The 15,152-nt window shown below is 38.7% G+C and overlaps 1 protein-coding gene across 3 annotated transcripts in view; it reads right to left on the reverse strand.

The window, feature by feature from the left end:
- Positions 1-8,470: 8,470 nt before the first annotated feature.
- Positions 8,471-15,152, reverse strand: part of SREK1 (splicing regulatory glutamic acid and lysine rich protein 1) — a 36,548-nt gene continuing 29,866 nt past the window's right edge. For all 3 annotated transcript variants that reach the window (XM_042028232.1, XM_042028231.1, XM_042028230.1), the window contains one exon: positions 8,471-14,381. In XM_042028232.1, the coding sequence (XP_041884166.1) occupies positions 14,229-14,381 (153 nt within the window). In that variant the 3' untranslated portion in view covers positions 8,471-14,228. The remainder of the gene's footprint in view (positions 14,382-15,152) is intronic.

The following is a 15,152-nucleotide window of genomic DNA, read 5'->3' on the forward strand; positions in this document are numbered from 1 at the left end:
CTATCACCTAATTCACACCACTGTATTTTCTAGTTCTTGTCTGACTGTTGGTAATTTTTTCCAAGGTTTGAAGCTAAAACAGTGTTGTTCAGGGGGGTAAGAACCCTTAAAAACAGGCAGAGAAAGATTCTTGGCACTCTGGGTTCCCACACAGGGGAAACTCACTCTCGAGGTAACCTTACATGCTATCGTTGTCAGAAAAAGGGACGTGTGGCTCGGAATTGCAGAGCAATTATAACTGCTGCTAAAAACTCTTCAGAGACTGTTTCCCCAGGTCAACAGCAGGGAAACTAATGGCACATCATAGTTCCACGTTCAGACAAAAACAGAGCTGCAGACAAAGCAGCTTGGACTCCTGGACTTAGGTTTAAGGTAACCTGTGATGAAACACACCATTTCAACAACAACAAACAGACTGTAATACCCATCTCATTCCAGACTGTGGACCACATGCCAGACTTTACATGCCTTTTTTTTATTGGGGACACTCAGGAAACACCTGCTGGGATAGAGGTTACACCCACACTCATGAAAGTGGATCGGAATGGGGGTTCTAGCCTAATGGTACACTGTATATGTCCGCCATACTTTATGCCAAAGGGTCAAGTCATTGCACAGGCCATTCCACTGCCCAAATACCTGCCCACAGATGATCGTATCCCAGCCATCTGTTGGACTGAGGTTCTGGGAAACGATAAATCTGTAGTAGAATGTAAGCTCCGTCACAGATCACATAAAACCAGTATAATGGGAATGACAGACACAGGTGCTGATGTGTCTGTCATTCCATTTGATAAGTGGCCTACGCAATGGGAATTGCAGTCTCAGGGTATCATACAAGGGATTGGAGGTACTCAAATTGCAAAGCAATCCAAAAACACCATTCAAATTGAAGGTCCAGAAGGACAAATAGCGACACTTCGTCCATATGTCCTGGACACCAAATTCACCCTGTGGGGAAGGGATGCCATGTCTCAGTGGGGAACAAAAATTGATATCACCCCTAGACATCAAAATTTTCCCTTGTGGCCACTGGAGCAGAGTGCCATCCACATAAATTAACTTGGAAAACAGATGAGCCAGTGGGGGTTAACCAGTGGTCGCTAAAAGAAGAAAACTTCGAGGCACTCCAAACATTAGTAGCTGAACAATTGGCTAAAGGGAATATCGTACTAACAGCCCATGGAACACACCCATGCTTGTAATACAAAAACCAGGAAAAAACAAATACAGGCTCCTCCAAGACCTTAGAGAAATCAATAAGGCTATTGAAGACATGGGAGACCTTCAACCAGGTATGCCATCACCTTCAATGCTCCCACAACATTGGCATTTGGCTGTCCTTGATAGTAAAGATTGCTTCTTTCATATTCCACTCCACCCTGCAGATGCCCCTCAATTTGCATTTTCTGTGCCCTCTATTAATCATGAAACTCCCATGGAACATTACCATTGGCTTGTGCTTCCCCAAGGTATGAAGAATTCACCAAGTCTCTGTCAAGAGAATATTGCCAAAATTCTATCTCCCATCCGTGCCAAAGCAGAGAAAGCCATCATCCTACATTACATGGATGATGTACTGGTGTGTGCTCCCAATAATCAGTATCTCGAGCAGACACTTAACATGGTGGTTGAGGCCCTAGAGGCCAAAGGCTTTGAATTACAACCTGAAAAAATGCAAAGAACAAGCCCTTGGAAATACCTCAGACTCTAAATCACAGAGACTTCTATCACCCCAACACCCGTCACCATTAATAATAACCCAAAAACATTAGTAGAATTGCAACAGCTCTGTGGGTCACTGACTTATATAAGACCCTGGTTGGCACTCACCCCAGAGGATGTAGTTCCTATTATGAACCTACTGTCAGGGGAAGGCGGTCCAGCACCCTCTAGATCCTTGACAGAAGAGGCAAGGCAGTCTCTCAAAAAGATACAAGAGATCATTTCCACCAGACAAGCGCACAGGTATCAGCCCTCCCTACCCTTTAAGCTTGTCATTCTAGGGGAGGTACCACGCTTTCATGGCCTCATATTTCAGTGGGACAAAGAGCAGAAGGAACCCTCATCATAATTGAATGGGTGTTCCTTCCACTCCAACTGCCTAAAACCATCACACAGCCACAAGAATTAATGGCAAAAATTATCATGAAGGGTAGAGCAAGGCTCTGCACCCTGGCAGGATGTGACTTTGCATGCATCTACTTACCTGTAACAACAGACTCATTAGATCACCTGCTCCAAAATAATATGAACTTAAAATTTGCATTAGATAGTTACTCAGGCCAAATATCAAACCATTACCCAAAACATTACTTGTTTAATCTGGCATTCTCTTTTATCCCTCAAGAAATTCAAAGTAGAAAACCCCTTGATGCTCCAACCATTCTTACAGGTGGTTCAGGAAAATCTAAAAGATCAGTCCTGACTGGGAAAGATCCAAAGACACAAAAGTGGGATCTGATGTCAAGGTAATCCAGGGGTCACCACAAGTAGTTGAACTAGCAGCCATCGTTAGAGCATTTGAGAGGTTCAAAGAACCCTTTAATTTGGTCACAGACTCAGCATATGTAGCTGGAGTAACTGTGAGAGCAGAACACTCTCACCTAAAAGAAGCCTCAAACAAGAAAATTTATGATCTGCTCTCAAAGCTAATTTATCTGGTTTCCCACAGAGAGCATCCCTATTTTGTCATGCATGTGAGGTCACATACAAACCTGCCAGGATTTATTGCAGAGGGTAATCGTAGAGCTGATGCTCTGGCTATGCCAGCAGACATAGTTCTATCAGCCGACTTACCAAAGCTCCCCCAAGTTTTTGAACAAGCAAAATTGAGCCATGCCATGTACCATCAAAATATTCCTGCTCTTATCCGCATGTTCCATCTGTCACGGACTCAGGCAAAAGCAATAGTGGCAACATGTCCCAACTGCCAGAAGCTACAGCTTCCATCACTGGGCATGGGGGTCAATCCCAGAGGCATTAATAGCAGTGAAGTGTGGTGGATGGACGTTACACATTTCCCTGAATTTGGGAGATTAAAATACGTTCATGTTTCTATTGATACCTTCTCTGGTGCTATGTATGCCTCTGCACATGCAGGTGAAAAAGCTAAGGACGTTGAAAAACATCTTGTCCAAGCTTTTGCTATGCTCGGTATACCTGAGGAGATAAAAACTGATAATGGACCTGCCTACACCTCTCAGGAGTTTAAAAACTTTCATCAGCAGTGGGGATTTTGACATGTTACAGGTATTCCTCACTCCCCAACTGGACAAGGCATTGTTGAATGTGCCCATCAAACCCTCAAGCGAATGCTGCTACAACAGTCAGGGACCACTAAACTCAACTCACCTGTCCTCAGACTCAGCAAAGCAATGTTTACCATAAACTTCCTGAATGGCACCTTTGAGGATCCAAACCCTCCCATCTATCGTCATTTCCAGAACACCAGGAGACAGAAACTGAAGGAGAATCCAGAAGTCCTGATCCGGGACCCAGGGACTCAAAAAATCCAAGGACCATACAAACTTGTAACTTGGGGACGTGTATCCACCCCTCAGGGATTGAGGCTGAAGCCCAGCAAGTGGGTAAAACCCTACGTCACTTCCACAAAGGTCAAGGAGGTTAAAACTGCCTCCTGGAGAAGACACCGTAAGGAAAATTCTGATTTTGCATCTCCATTTGAGCCCCTTTCACTGAATTTCGATGTTAATCCCCTAAATTAAGTTATGCTGTTTTGCACTCACATGTTGTACTTTATTTTGTAGATCCTTGTCCTGATACCCCATACCATATTGTCCTGACTAACCTCCTGAGTTTTCTAACTGGGGGACTAGTTCAAAGACATCTTAGGTAGTGTTGGGTTGTAGGGACGATGGATTTCAATTATGTTTTGCACTGGTTTTTTATTACTGTTTTGTGCTCTTTAAGTTTCAGGGTTACAGCCCAGCTTTAAAGAAAAAAAAAAAGGGAAATTGTTGCTGCCTGCCCCCGAGGTGCAGCCCAGCCTGGGACTGGCCAGGCAAGTCCAGACTTTTTCCAACCATGTGCTCTGAATTCCCTTTGTTCTAAGCGCGGGTAAAACTGAAAGTAACACAGGCTCCCCCAAAGCAGAGTCTGATTGGCTGGTTACCGATTGGCTCGCCCCTTTCCCTTCCCCCGAATAAAAAGTGACCAGAGTGGGCTCCGCCCCCTCTTGCCCTGGCCCCACTTCTGCGAAGAGCTGCTCCTGTCTCTCTCTTGAGATGCGAGGAAAAACAAACAGGATTGAGGCACAGAGTTTGAGCTGTATTTCTACCTCTTTGCTTCTGCTATTGACATTGGCTTTACAGCTATCACTTGCTGCATTTCGGAGCCACCGAGTCGCTGGATTGCCTGTGCCATCTCTCTAGGCTTGGGGCTTCCTAAGGCACAGAACGGTGAGCTGAATGACTGAGCAAGCTGAGAACATCTCCACACAGTAGCACGTGATTCTACTCACTTTGTTTCAATGTTCATTCAGCCTTCGTCAGAAGACCCTCTGGATTTCACAAAAATAAGTAAGAAAAGCAAAAGTATGGTAGTATAATTGGAGTCACTGTATACAGGCTGCATCTCCATTGGAGTGCTTGAGGAGTCTGCAGTTCCAAAAACTGTTGTGTGTGTACTCATAAATCCATTGTACAATTGATCTGAAGCCATTTGCTCTAAGAATGTTTCTTACTCTGACATTTTTTAAGCATCAGGGTTTCTCCTCTCTGTTTCCGTATTTGTCACTTTGATGCTGCCAGGTTGCAGTGAACTTTTAAGTCCTGGATCCACCAGATATTTTACTGACAAATAGTAGGTCTGTTTTGTTTGTAATACTGTATGTGACTCATTTTGTGCTCTCCAGACCTGATGAAAAGGTATGCTGATCCTAGGACACAGAGAAATAACACTGGAGAGCCAGTCACAAGCATAAAAGAATATTATTTTTTCAACTTCTAAGACAGTTATGTTTTGGTTTTGTTTATTGTTGGGTTTTGGGATTTTGGATGGGTTTTTTTAGTTTGGTGGGTTTCTTTATAATACTGTTTATTTGAAAACCAAGGAGCAAAAAGGATGGCTTGGATGCACAGAATAAGTGACTGACAGAGCTCCAAGCACCAGGAAGGAAATGAAAGACACACCGGTTATCTCTCCTTACACCCCTACACTTGCATTGTCTGTCCTTCCAGCAGCCCAATATGTTTCAGAAATGCAACGAGCTGTGCTGACCAGGTGGCCCAGTTTTGCACGCTGGCATCATGGTACTCTGCCTAATGCCATAATACAGAATCCAACCCTACAGTTCTCATCTCTTTTCTTCACTGGCAAAACTCCCATTGCAGTCATAAACTGCACTGCAGTAAGGAGTACAGAGCTCTGATTTACTTCATTTTCTCTTTATTTAAATAAAAGCACCTTCCTGCTGTCAGGAATTCTAATTTACCTTCTGCCCTCCAAAAAAAAAACCAGTTCAAACAAATCTATTTTATCAATTAATTAAGTGCAGGTTTTTAAATTCAAACTTTCAATATATATCAGCCTTAGTCCCTGAGTGTTAGTGCTAGGCACCAGGTAATGAACTGGGCATAACATCAAAGTCCAAACAAACCTATTTCAGATATGACTGAAAAGACCCTGCCACCTGTATATGCAGTATCTCCTTTTAACATATATTAGGTACTTCACATTCCAGTTCATTTTGGCACAAAAATGCATTAGAGCACAGAATTAGCAGTGGTAGAGTACTAAAAACAGTGGTGCTTTGCAGTAGGCTTGTAACAAAGCCTCTAGTACACTGAGTGTCTAAATATGCAGTACTCCAAACACTACCTGAGATCTTGCTGTGATAGCTCAGGAGGGGGTGCTCCAGCACTGAGTTTTATACTGCACTTTTTTATACTAACTTCCAGAAGATGCTCTTCCTACATCATCTATCACACTTGTACTTTCTGAAATTCTAGGACTGATTTTGGCTTAAATATTTTTGTTTCTCCACTGTAATTCCCTCAACAAGCCGTCAGAGGCTTGAACCTTTCCTGGAGGTTTCTCTCTTGGGTCACACAAGTAGCCTGTGTTCTCAGCACTAAAGGTAACACTTTCGAAATAAGGTACTGCTACAGTAAACCCAAGACTGTGATCTGGAAAGTCTTGGTAAGTGATACACATAACCGTATTTTAAAAGGAGGATTTCCGGCTAGTGATTCAAATTATTGTGCTGGAAAAGGTATCTTCTCAACAGTAGCGCAGTGATCCAAAAGCAAGAACACCATGAGCTTTCTGAAAAGCTTGTGTTAAAGGTTATAAATGCAGAGTAGTAAAGCTAAGTTTCTGTATAAGCACTAAATCAGAATCCTGCCTAAGCACCCATCTAACAGCAGGGACTCGTTGCAAACTACTTTCATTCCTCTGTCTAACACTGCAACCAATACAGTCATTAATCTTTCATGACTTACACATCTGGTCTTCCTATCCATCTCCAAGATACCTCAATTCATAGTTCATAGTACACAAGTTCACACCTTCATAATACAAAAAGGGAATGTGGAGACTGAACTATAAACAGTATTCGCCCTGTCCCCAAACCCAAAACTCCTCCTCCACCCAAACATTGTAACAGCTTCCAAGTAAAGCACCAAGCAGCAGCAAGTTTACATGGTATGAATAATCATCATATCCAGGGATGTCGGATCACTAATGTTAGGCAAGGGTCTGCCTAAAAGTCAGAGGATGAATCAACAGTGGTACCAGCAGGCTTGGACAGTTACTCACCTCTTTATAACAGGAAACAGATCAGGAATGAGGCTTGACTGCTTTTATGTAGCTCTTGAAAACTATGATCTGGAAGGCTGACACAACTTCTAAAATAATAATTCTTGCCTTTATGGTCTTTATAGATCTCTATTAGTCTGTCTTCATAAAGAGCTAAGATAAAGGCAAAACCTGCTAATCTTACAGGCAGAGATGTCAGAAACCATGAAATATGATCACTTCAAAAGGGATATACTACTCTTTCCATTTGCAGTTATAAGCTGCTGTAGGAGTAGTTACAGATCTGACAGAAGAAAATAAAGTTATTTTAAAAAGTAGTAGGATTTATATGTTTTATTATCACCTACTGAATTACTACAGTTCATACATCTATAAACTTCCCTAGGTAAAAATGATCAAAAGAAATCTGATTTACTAGAATGAATTAATTTATGCAATACTTGGCTACTATCTTTCACCTAGCCATAAAAGTACCGTAAATGCCAATTTCTAACGCATTCAGTGCAATGCAATGACCCAGGTCTAACACTTTCTTCCATCAGAAGATTCTGAAGTATACTTCAAGTTAATTAATTCAGCATTGACACACTTTGGCTGAACAGAGTAGAGTACTCTAAGTTCTGATACAAAATTAGAAGAGTGAAGAACAGAGTATTACAGTGACTCACTGTGTCCCCCACGTTATCTGAGAAGTGGCCCAATAAAGCAGCAGCCAGCTCCCCCAGCTCATACCATAACACACAGCTGTCATCTATCCACTCTCTTTGAAACCAAATATAACAAAACATATCACAATTCTAAAGATCATAGTGAGTCAAATGATCTCCTTACTGATACAAATGAAATTTGCATAGACCAATTAACACATTTACATTTACCATGAGTACCCACTGCCATCTTACACAGAGGCTGGCCCCTCTCCTCTGTATGATTTTGAACCACTGAAAGTTATCTCAATGTGTTTCTAAGATCTGTTTTTCCCTGCTTTCACAGAGGAACAGCATGGTGAAATGCACTTCACCAGACCACAGGCACGGTGACTAAATCACCTATGGTGACTAAATCAGTGGGAGCTAAGCCAGCCATGAGCCAGCCAGCCAGCTAAACCAACCTCAAAAATCATCAGAGCAGATCACTAGTGAGCAAGTTAAGTCTGTTGAGAAGCACATCTCAAACTATTGCTCCTTAATCAGTGCTATTTAGACTCTTACAAATTATATAAAGCAATTGAGAAGCTTTTGCATGGAGAAGTAAATTTTGGTATGAAAACATCCATGGCAATAAACTGATAGGTACCATTAATGTCAGAAGCTCTGCTTGAACTCCTGATTCCTACTTTGCAATAGTCTTCTATACAGTCACATTTACTAATTTACCATTTGAAAGAGAGACTCTCTCTCTGGTGAAACTATGGTAGTTTCCTCTGCAGAAGAAAATCCCCTGCCCAGATAGGGAATTCAGAAGGCTCCTCTGTAACTGAACAGTGATGATATATTCAATTACCTAACCCCTTATCACTTTTCCTCTAACACTCTTGTCAGTATCAGTAAAACAGACTTAGTTTCAAAGCACTTGACTCTGGGGCAGATAAAGCCTATAAAAAAAAGAAAATAAAACAGAGAAGAGAGAGAATTGTACAGTCATTTGTTGTACCTCATCTAAATTTAGTGGAAGTGAGTTTATGACACCATTAGAACTTTGGGACATGGTTTATTTATGAAAATAACAACAACGTAATAGCATTTAACATTTCTTTACACGTACCATTTTCATAGTTGCTTCATTAATGCAAAAATATACTCTACCAACACAGCACGAGTGTGGTTACCTGGTAATTAAACTTTGAATACCTACATTATTAACAGAAATATCAAACTTAAGAGAAGGAAAATAGTATTTTTGCTGCTGTGGTGCTTAGGTTCCTCAGGTATATGTGAACCCAGACTGTGATAGGTGCGATTTGTGAGTAACAAATTAGACACAGCTCCCGTATCAGCAGGGAAAATACCAGAAAGGACCTGCTGATAGGCTACATAATCTGTGAAAGTTACATTACTCTCTTGATCTTTCTGGGCCAAATCAGTCATTCCTTTGATTGTTATGTAAACGATGGCTTTTCAAAGTAGCAATTTCTAAGTGCCCCATGATTTACTCATCAGTGCACTAGCAGTTCCAAATCTTTGCACTAGGGAAAGAATAGAGCAACATCTTCTAAGAAAGCCAGTTAACTGGCAGTCTCATTAAGGATATCAAGAACTGCATGAAAGAGAGATGAAATTATTCTTTTACTATTGCAGATAAGTTTTTCAGGTCAAAAAAGACACATACAGCCTTTTCAATGGAAAAAGAATAATTTCATTAACAATTAGTAGAGAATACACTTTGTACACTAAAAATCTCTGATCTCACATCAAATTTGGCAATAGCTGAACATAAAAAATGTATCAAATTTTTTTTTTTAAGTGTAAGCTGAAACTTTCCAGAATAGTATAAAGAGCTAAACCCCTGTTTTTTGCTGTCCGTGTTCTCCTGTATTAAGCTCAACTATCTTAAAACTGTCATGACAATAAAAAAAAAGAATTGCCCTCTTAGATAGTAACAGTTCACATGTTCAGAACACACTGAAAGCTGAAGTTGGTAGATAGCTTCTCAACTGTAGTATTTACTCAAACAATACAGAAGTGAAGTGTTAACAGCTTCATCTCCTCAAACTAGAGGGAAAGTTGCTGCCTCCACATATTGGGACGTTTATTAAACTGTATTACATTGAAGAGAATACAAAAGAAACCCTTGTGCTAAATGTGTTCACATTCTGCAATAGGACATACCTACAAATGAGGCAGTCTTGAATTAGAAATAAACACTGCATGCCATGACATTTTTTAGAAGTCTAAAATTAAACAGAGGAAAGTGGGGTTCTCTTACATTAAAAAAAAAAAAATCCTTTTGTACAGTGCTTTTAGTTTCAATATACTTTTAATTATACTTTTCAACATATAAAAATAAAGCTAAAGTACAAGCTGAAATTTTCTGTTCTGTTTATGTATTAGCAAACAAAATTAAATTTTAGATTCTCTTTAGGCACTAACACTTAATGATGTCTACATATACTCTCCACACTCCAGTCTCTGGTGGGAAAACTACATCTCTCTGAACTAAATGTCCAGTGATTGACAGGATTTTAGATATCCACATATTTCAGCATTTATACCACTAAGTAAAATTTTCACTTTAAAAATTATGATAACACCAAAGGCAGTATTTGATTGCTATAAAATGGAAAACTACCACCAAGTGGCATATGACCCAGAAAATGATTCACAATTCACATCTTAAAAGATTGTTTCACCACTACAATGCTATTATCACACTAACACTTTAAAAGTTCAAGATTATTTTGGATTTTTTTTTCCCCTCTAACAACACATGAGCTCTGATCTTGTTTCATTATAGAAGTGATGCAGAGATGCTTCAGACCTAAAAGTAGACAATACACACACCACTATGGCATTACTGTTTGCAATGGTCACACACATGAATGAAAAATAACTAAATAAGGACTGGCAATACGTATACAGTAATTTATAACATACAAAGCAGGCTTTACTTAACTAGCTCTTTCTTAGACCAAAAGAAAATCCCGTAATTCCTAATCTAGTAACTATTACAAAATACCAGTACAAGCTAAAGGCTTGAAAGAAGCTACTACGTAACAGATCTGAAGAGTTTCAAAGTAATTCAGGTACTGCCTTAGATGTAACTAAGAGAACAGTAGCAAGCAATGCAAAGCACGCTACAGACTACCGAATTTAACTTCGTTGCAGCAGAGTAAATACATGGAAGTGTCCACAACTTTCAGAATCGAAGCTGTGCATAGGTTGCTGTCAGCCAGCTAATATAAACCTTGTTCAGACACATTTATCTATCTGAAACTCCCATCAAAAAAATTAGGAGGTGATTAATGAATAGGCAAAACCCACACCTCACCAACTTCCCAAGTATTCTTCAGATATTTCTAGTTTCTAACCAAGTGCTTTTATTATCCCCAATTCCGACATATGAAAACTAAGAATTCTTTACATACCATACTACTATTGGTGTCTGCAAATAAAATTCCATGCCTCACACCTTTGTAAATCCATTGACTTTGATTAAATCATCTGAGCCACAGCCACCTCTATCTTGAGTTTTAACATCCTGTTTCATCCACCAAGAAGTTCTCTTCTACTACCTTCTTCTTTCAGAACGTAAAGAAAAATCCTGTCTGCTACCCAGAATCCTGTTGGGAAATAGCTATGGGTAGTAATGGCAGCTTATGTGCTTTCTGTGATCTTAGCAAAATGGCACCAGATCATCACTCTTCTGAGCAATTACATTTTCAAGTAAGGGCTGATTCAGATGAAACTATGTGTAAAACAATACAGCTGTCATGAACTATGCTGTTCTCAAAACCTCCACCCAAGTTAAACCTATTTATAAAGTGCAAAACCAAATGATCTGACACAGCAGCTCAGCACACAAGCTTGTTGATGATGAAGGCAATGGACTTCCTATGGAAGTGGATGATGCACTCAGTCCTGTAGGAGCAGGATGGAACTTTATTACTGTGCTATGCTATCAGTTTATAAGTGAGCTACCCTCTGCAGAGATAAGCATTTTAACAGAGTAACAGTTCTCCAGGAGTGGCTTTTTAGCAACACCTGATAAGAAGGGACAGATAATAACTACCTCACAGATCTGCACAGTATTTACAAAGCAAAACCAGAAAACACAGTGTTTGCAAGAAAACATGACCTGAGGAGGGGAGAAAAATGTGTATATTTGGTGGCTGGTTGTTTTGGTTGGTTTTTTTCCTTAACAAAAAAACAACCAACAAAACCAACCAACCAAAAACCCTAAAAATCCCAGGACACTTTTTGTAAGGGAATCATAATGAACATACAATGTAACAATGTGCTGCATATAACCTCAGATATGGGATAAACTAGCTAGGAGTAAGTTAAGGCTGCCATTCATAACTATTAACTACCAAAGGCATGTTTCTCAGCTAAGGGTACACAATCATTTACATATTTTATAACTGATACATCACAGAGATATGCTATTTCAGGCTAACAAAACTCAAGAAATCAAACTAATACCAGCTAAAACATGATACACAGAAAGAATTCTAGCTCTTCCCAAAGGAGAAACTTAGCTTTTCAAAGACACCATAAATAATACATATATATTTTCACTAGTATCCCCATTTCAGATGAAAAAAGCTCTATGAATAAGACTAGATGGTCTAAAAATACTCCTTTAAAAAGTATGTACCAGCAGAAACCTCCCTCTAAAATACTTATTTTATTAGTGAAATGGTACCAAAGATAACAAGTATACAAACAATCTCTTTGCTCTATGCTACTTACACATCATAAATAAGACAGCTGTTGTTGCAAGACACAATCTTTCACAGTCTTCCTGTAAGCATACAGATTTTTTATTCTTTTATTAGAATTAGCTGTTTACCAGCCAACAGCATGTGGCTTAAAATCACAAAAACGGCTGTTCTATACTTTACATGGTAAAGCATTTTCTGTTGTCTTAAATGTACACAGTGGCAAGAACATTAAATGTTATCGAAAATGCGGAGTGATTAAGCAGCTTTGCTTCACAATCAAATTGGATTTCATTACCTTAGGAGCTGGGCAAAATTTTCATTCCCTGCAATATGCTTCCCTTCCACTGAAAAAATTTAACTATGCAGAGGAAAAGTAAAACAAGTAGAAAGCAAATAGCCAATACACTCAATTTTTTATTTTAACTGAAAGAATTAACATGTCCCATGAGGTAAGGCAATTAAGTAATTTGATTGCATTAAGTTGTACTAAAAATAATCTACGTGATTTTAGATATGATAATGTCTTAAAAGTATAACTTATCAGAAATCTCATGTAACCAATTAAACTAGTTCAGAGAACACAGCCACGTTTTGCCTTGACAAAAATAGTTCTTTTGTCCCTCTCTTCTTACATGCTTTCTCCACAAAAAATGAAAAAAGAATCTCTACTGTGTAAGCCCTATGTAAATTAGAACTTTCTTCCTCATATTATTTATCCCCTGTTTCTTTGCATGCCATTCCTTTTATATAGCCCAACAGGTATCAGAGAAAATAACAGAGAGGTAACAATTAAGGCCATCCAACTGTATATTAAATGTCTTGAGGGCTTTCTTTGATGCAGGTGATCAGAGCACATTTTGTATTCAGCTACTACTTTTGTACAGTGGTGGTCCCCAAATGACATCTTTCCTCTTATTTATAAATCTAAGGAAAAAAAAAAGTAAGATGGAGCTTCAGTATTTTAACAAGTGAATCAAACAATCGTTCTGGCAAGTCACTTGCATTCTTGTCTACAGCATGGTGGTGGCAAAGTAGCAAGAGAGATCAAATAAGATTTAGCTGAAAATGTGTAACAGCACATATACATTTCTAGAAAATACCACATTTTAAGAAGGCACTAAAGCTTCTGCTTGTGCTCCCATATTTTTTTAACGAAAAAGAAAAATTTATTTTCTTAATGGCACCTGTACTATTTTCAGCTGAACAGACACACTGCAGTACATTTCAAAACAAAGCTGTAAGTTCTGGTATCATCATATAGATGTGCTCACTTCTCTAAGGACAAAGAAAACAACAAAACAAACAACTCCAAAACAACCCTGTAAGCTAACCTAATACCTATAACATGGCAATATTCCTTTTAGGAACAGAAAAAGCGCATGCATTGTTCAAACACTTTAAAAGAAATATTAATTTCAGGGATATTAGTAAGAAATTATTTTAAATAATAAACCCTAAGAATCTCAAGCAGTGAGCAAATGAAAAACATACTAATCTGTGAGTATTTAACATAAGAACAGTAAAACCGTGTTTATGCTTAAACCCCCTTTCCCTACAGTTGTCATTTACTAGGAAAGAAAGTGTGTATATTTATGCACCACTTTCAAGCACATCAAACAGCACACATTGAAATTTTTGTGGATTTTTTAACCTACAGGGCAAAACAATACAAACGCCATCAACAAGCAGTATTTTAAACAACCTTCAATGCATATCTTCAGCTTTTTTTGGGAAGTACAGGTTTACATCTTTCAGTTTCTAGTTATTTGTAACAGCTTATAGCAAAACTTAACATAAATCATTTTACAAGTACAGCCATCATGGAAAAGCATGGATTTTCAAGAGATGAATAGTACTGATGGCATCTGCCTTTTCATGGTATAACTACTGGTCCGTGCTATCTTGCTTTACAGCAAGAAGACAACAAAGCTATCACAAGAATTGGAGGAGCTACTAGTACTATCAACAGGTTCAGGTTGATTGCTTTGACATTTTCTTCCTCATTCTGGGAAATAAAATGCTTTGGGTTTCATTCCTTAGTTGAATTATAAGTCCATTCTTTGCTTTAAACCTCTTCCATTTTAATGGAGAGGTTTTCTTCATTTGGTTGACAGTTCCCGTTCTGTTGTAGCTTGACTTCATCTGTCCTTTGCGTATCTCTATTGTCTACTTCCTTGTCAGTCTCTGAATTCTGATCTTCTTTATTGTTATCTTTGTCCTACCAAAGATAAAATTATTTGACAACAAAATAATATTTGTAGCATTATAGGCTATGACTTCCAACCAACTCTTGGTAATCTTCTTGTTTCAATTTTTACATATCTATCTTGTCTCTGCAAATTTTAGAATAGAGGTGTGAGCTTCTTTGCCCCCTCCCCCCTCTTTTTTTAAAATTAGCTTTCTTTTCAGTTGGCTGAAGTTAGGCACTTGTAACAACCCATCACCCAAAAAATTATGCCATAAAGTGATCTGTCTTTATTAACTATAGTCAGACAAAACAGAACAAGCAGCACCACGGAATGTATGAGAAATAGCTCCAGAAATTAAGATTTCACCAACATTTTTTAAATAGAACTTTTTAAACAGAATTTTTTTTTTCTTTTTTTTGTCAGGTATCTGATGCATTTTAAGGGAGTTCTTGGGTAAGATACTTAAGCATTTCAGCAGTCACCTAAACAAGCTGTTTTTTAACAGCTGAGTAATTCTCTGAGCACAACAAACTACTCTTTAAAGGTGTGCTGCTATTCAAATTCTAAGATTAAACAATTTGAAGACACTTCTTTTCTTAATTCTAGTACCTTCTATTTTGCAGGGGAAAATCCTATACCACTCTTTCACAACTCTTCAACTTCACTCCTATAGAATCCAATATACAGACCAGGACCAAATCAGTGAGGGAGAGTTTGAGCTGCAGTGAGAGTTTATTCAAAAAGTAATCTTTTCAATATGACAGTCAAGCCACCCCTGAATACTGCTTATTAGTTAATGC

The sequence above is a fragment of the Corvus kubaryi genome, unplaced genomic scaffold (assembly GCF_017639235.1).
Source record: "Corvus kubaryi isolate FWS band 111438036 unplaced genomic scaffold, C.kubaryi_AGA036_p1.0 37308, whole genome shotgun sequence".
NCBI lineage: Eukaryota > Metazoa > Chordata > Aves > Passeriformes > Corvidae > Corvus > Corvus kubaryi.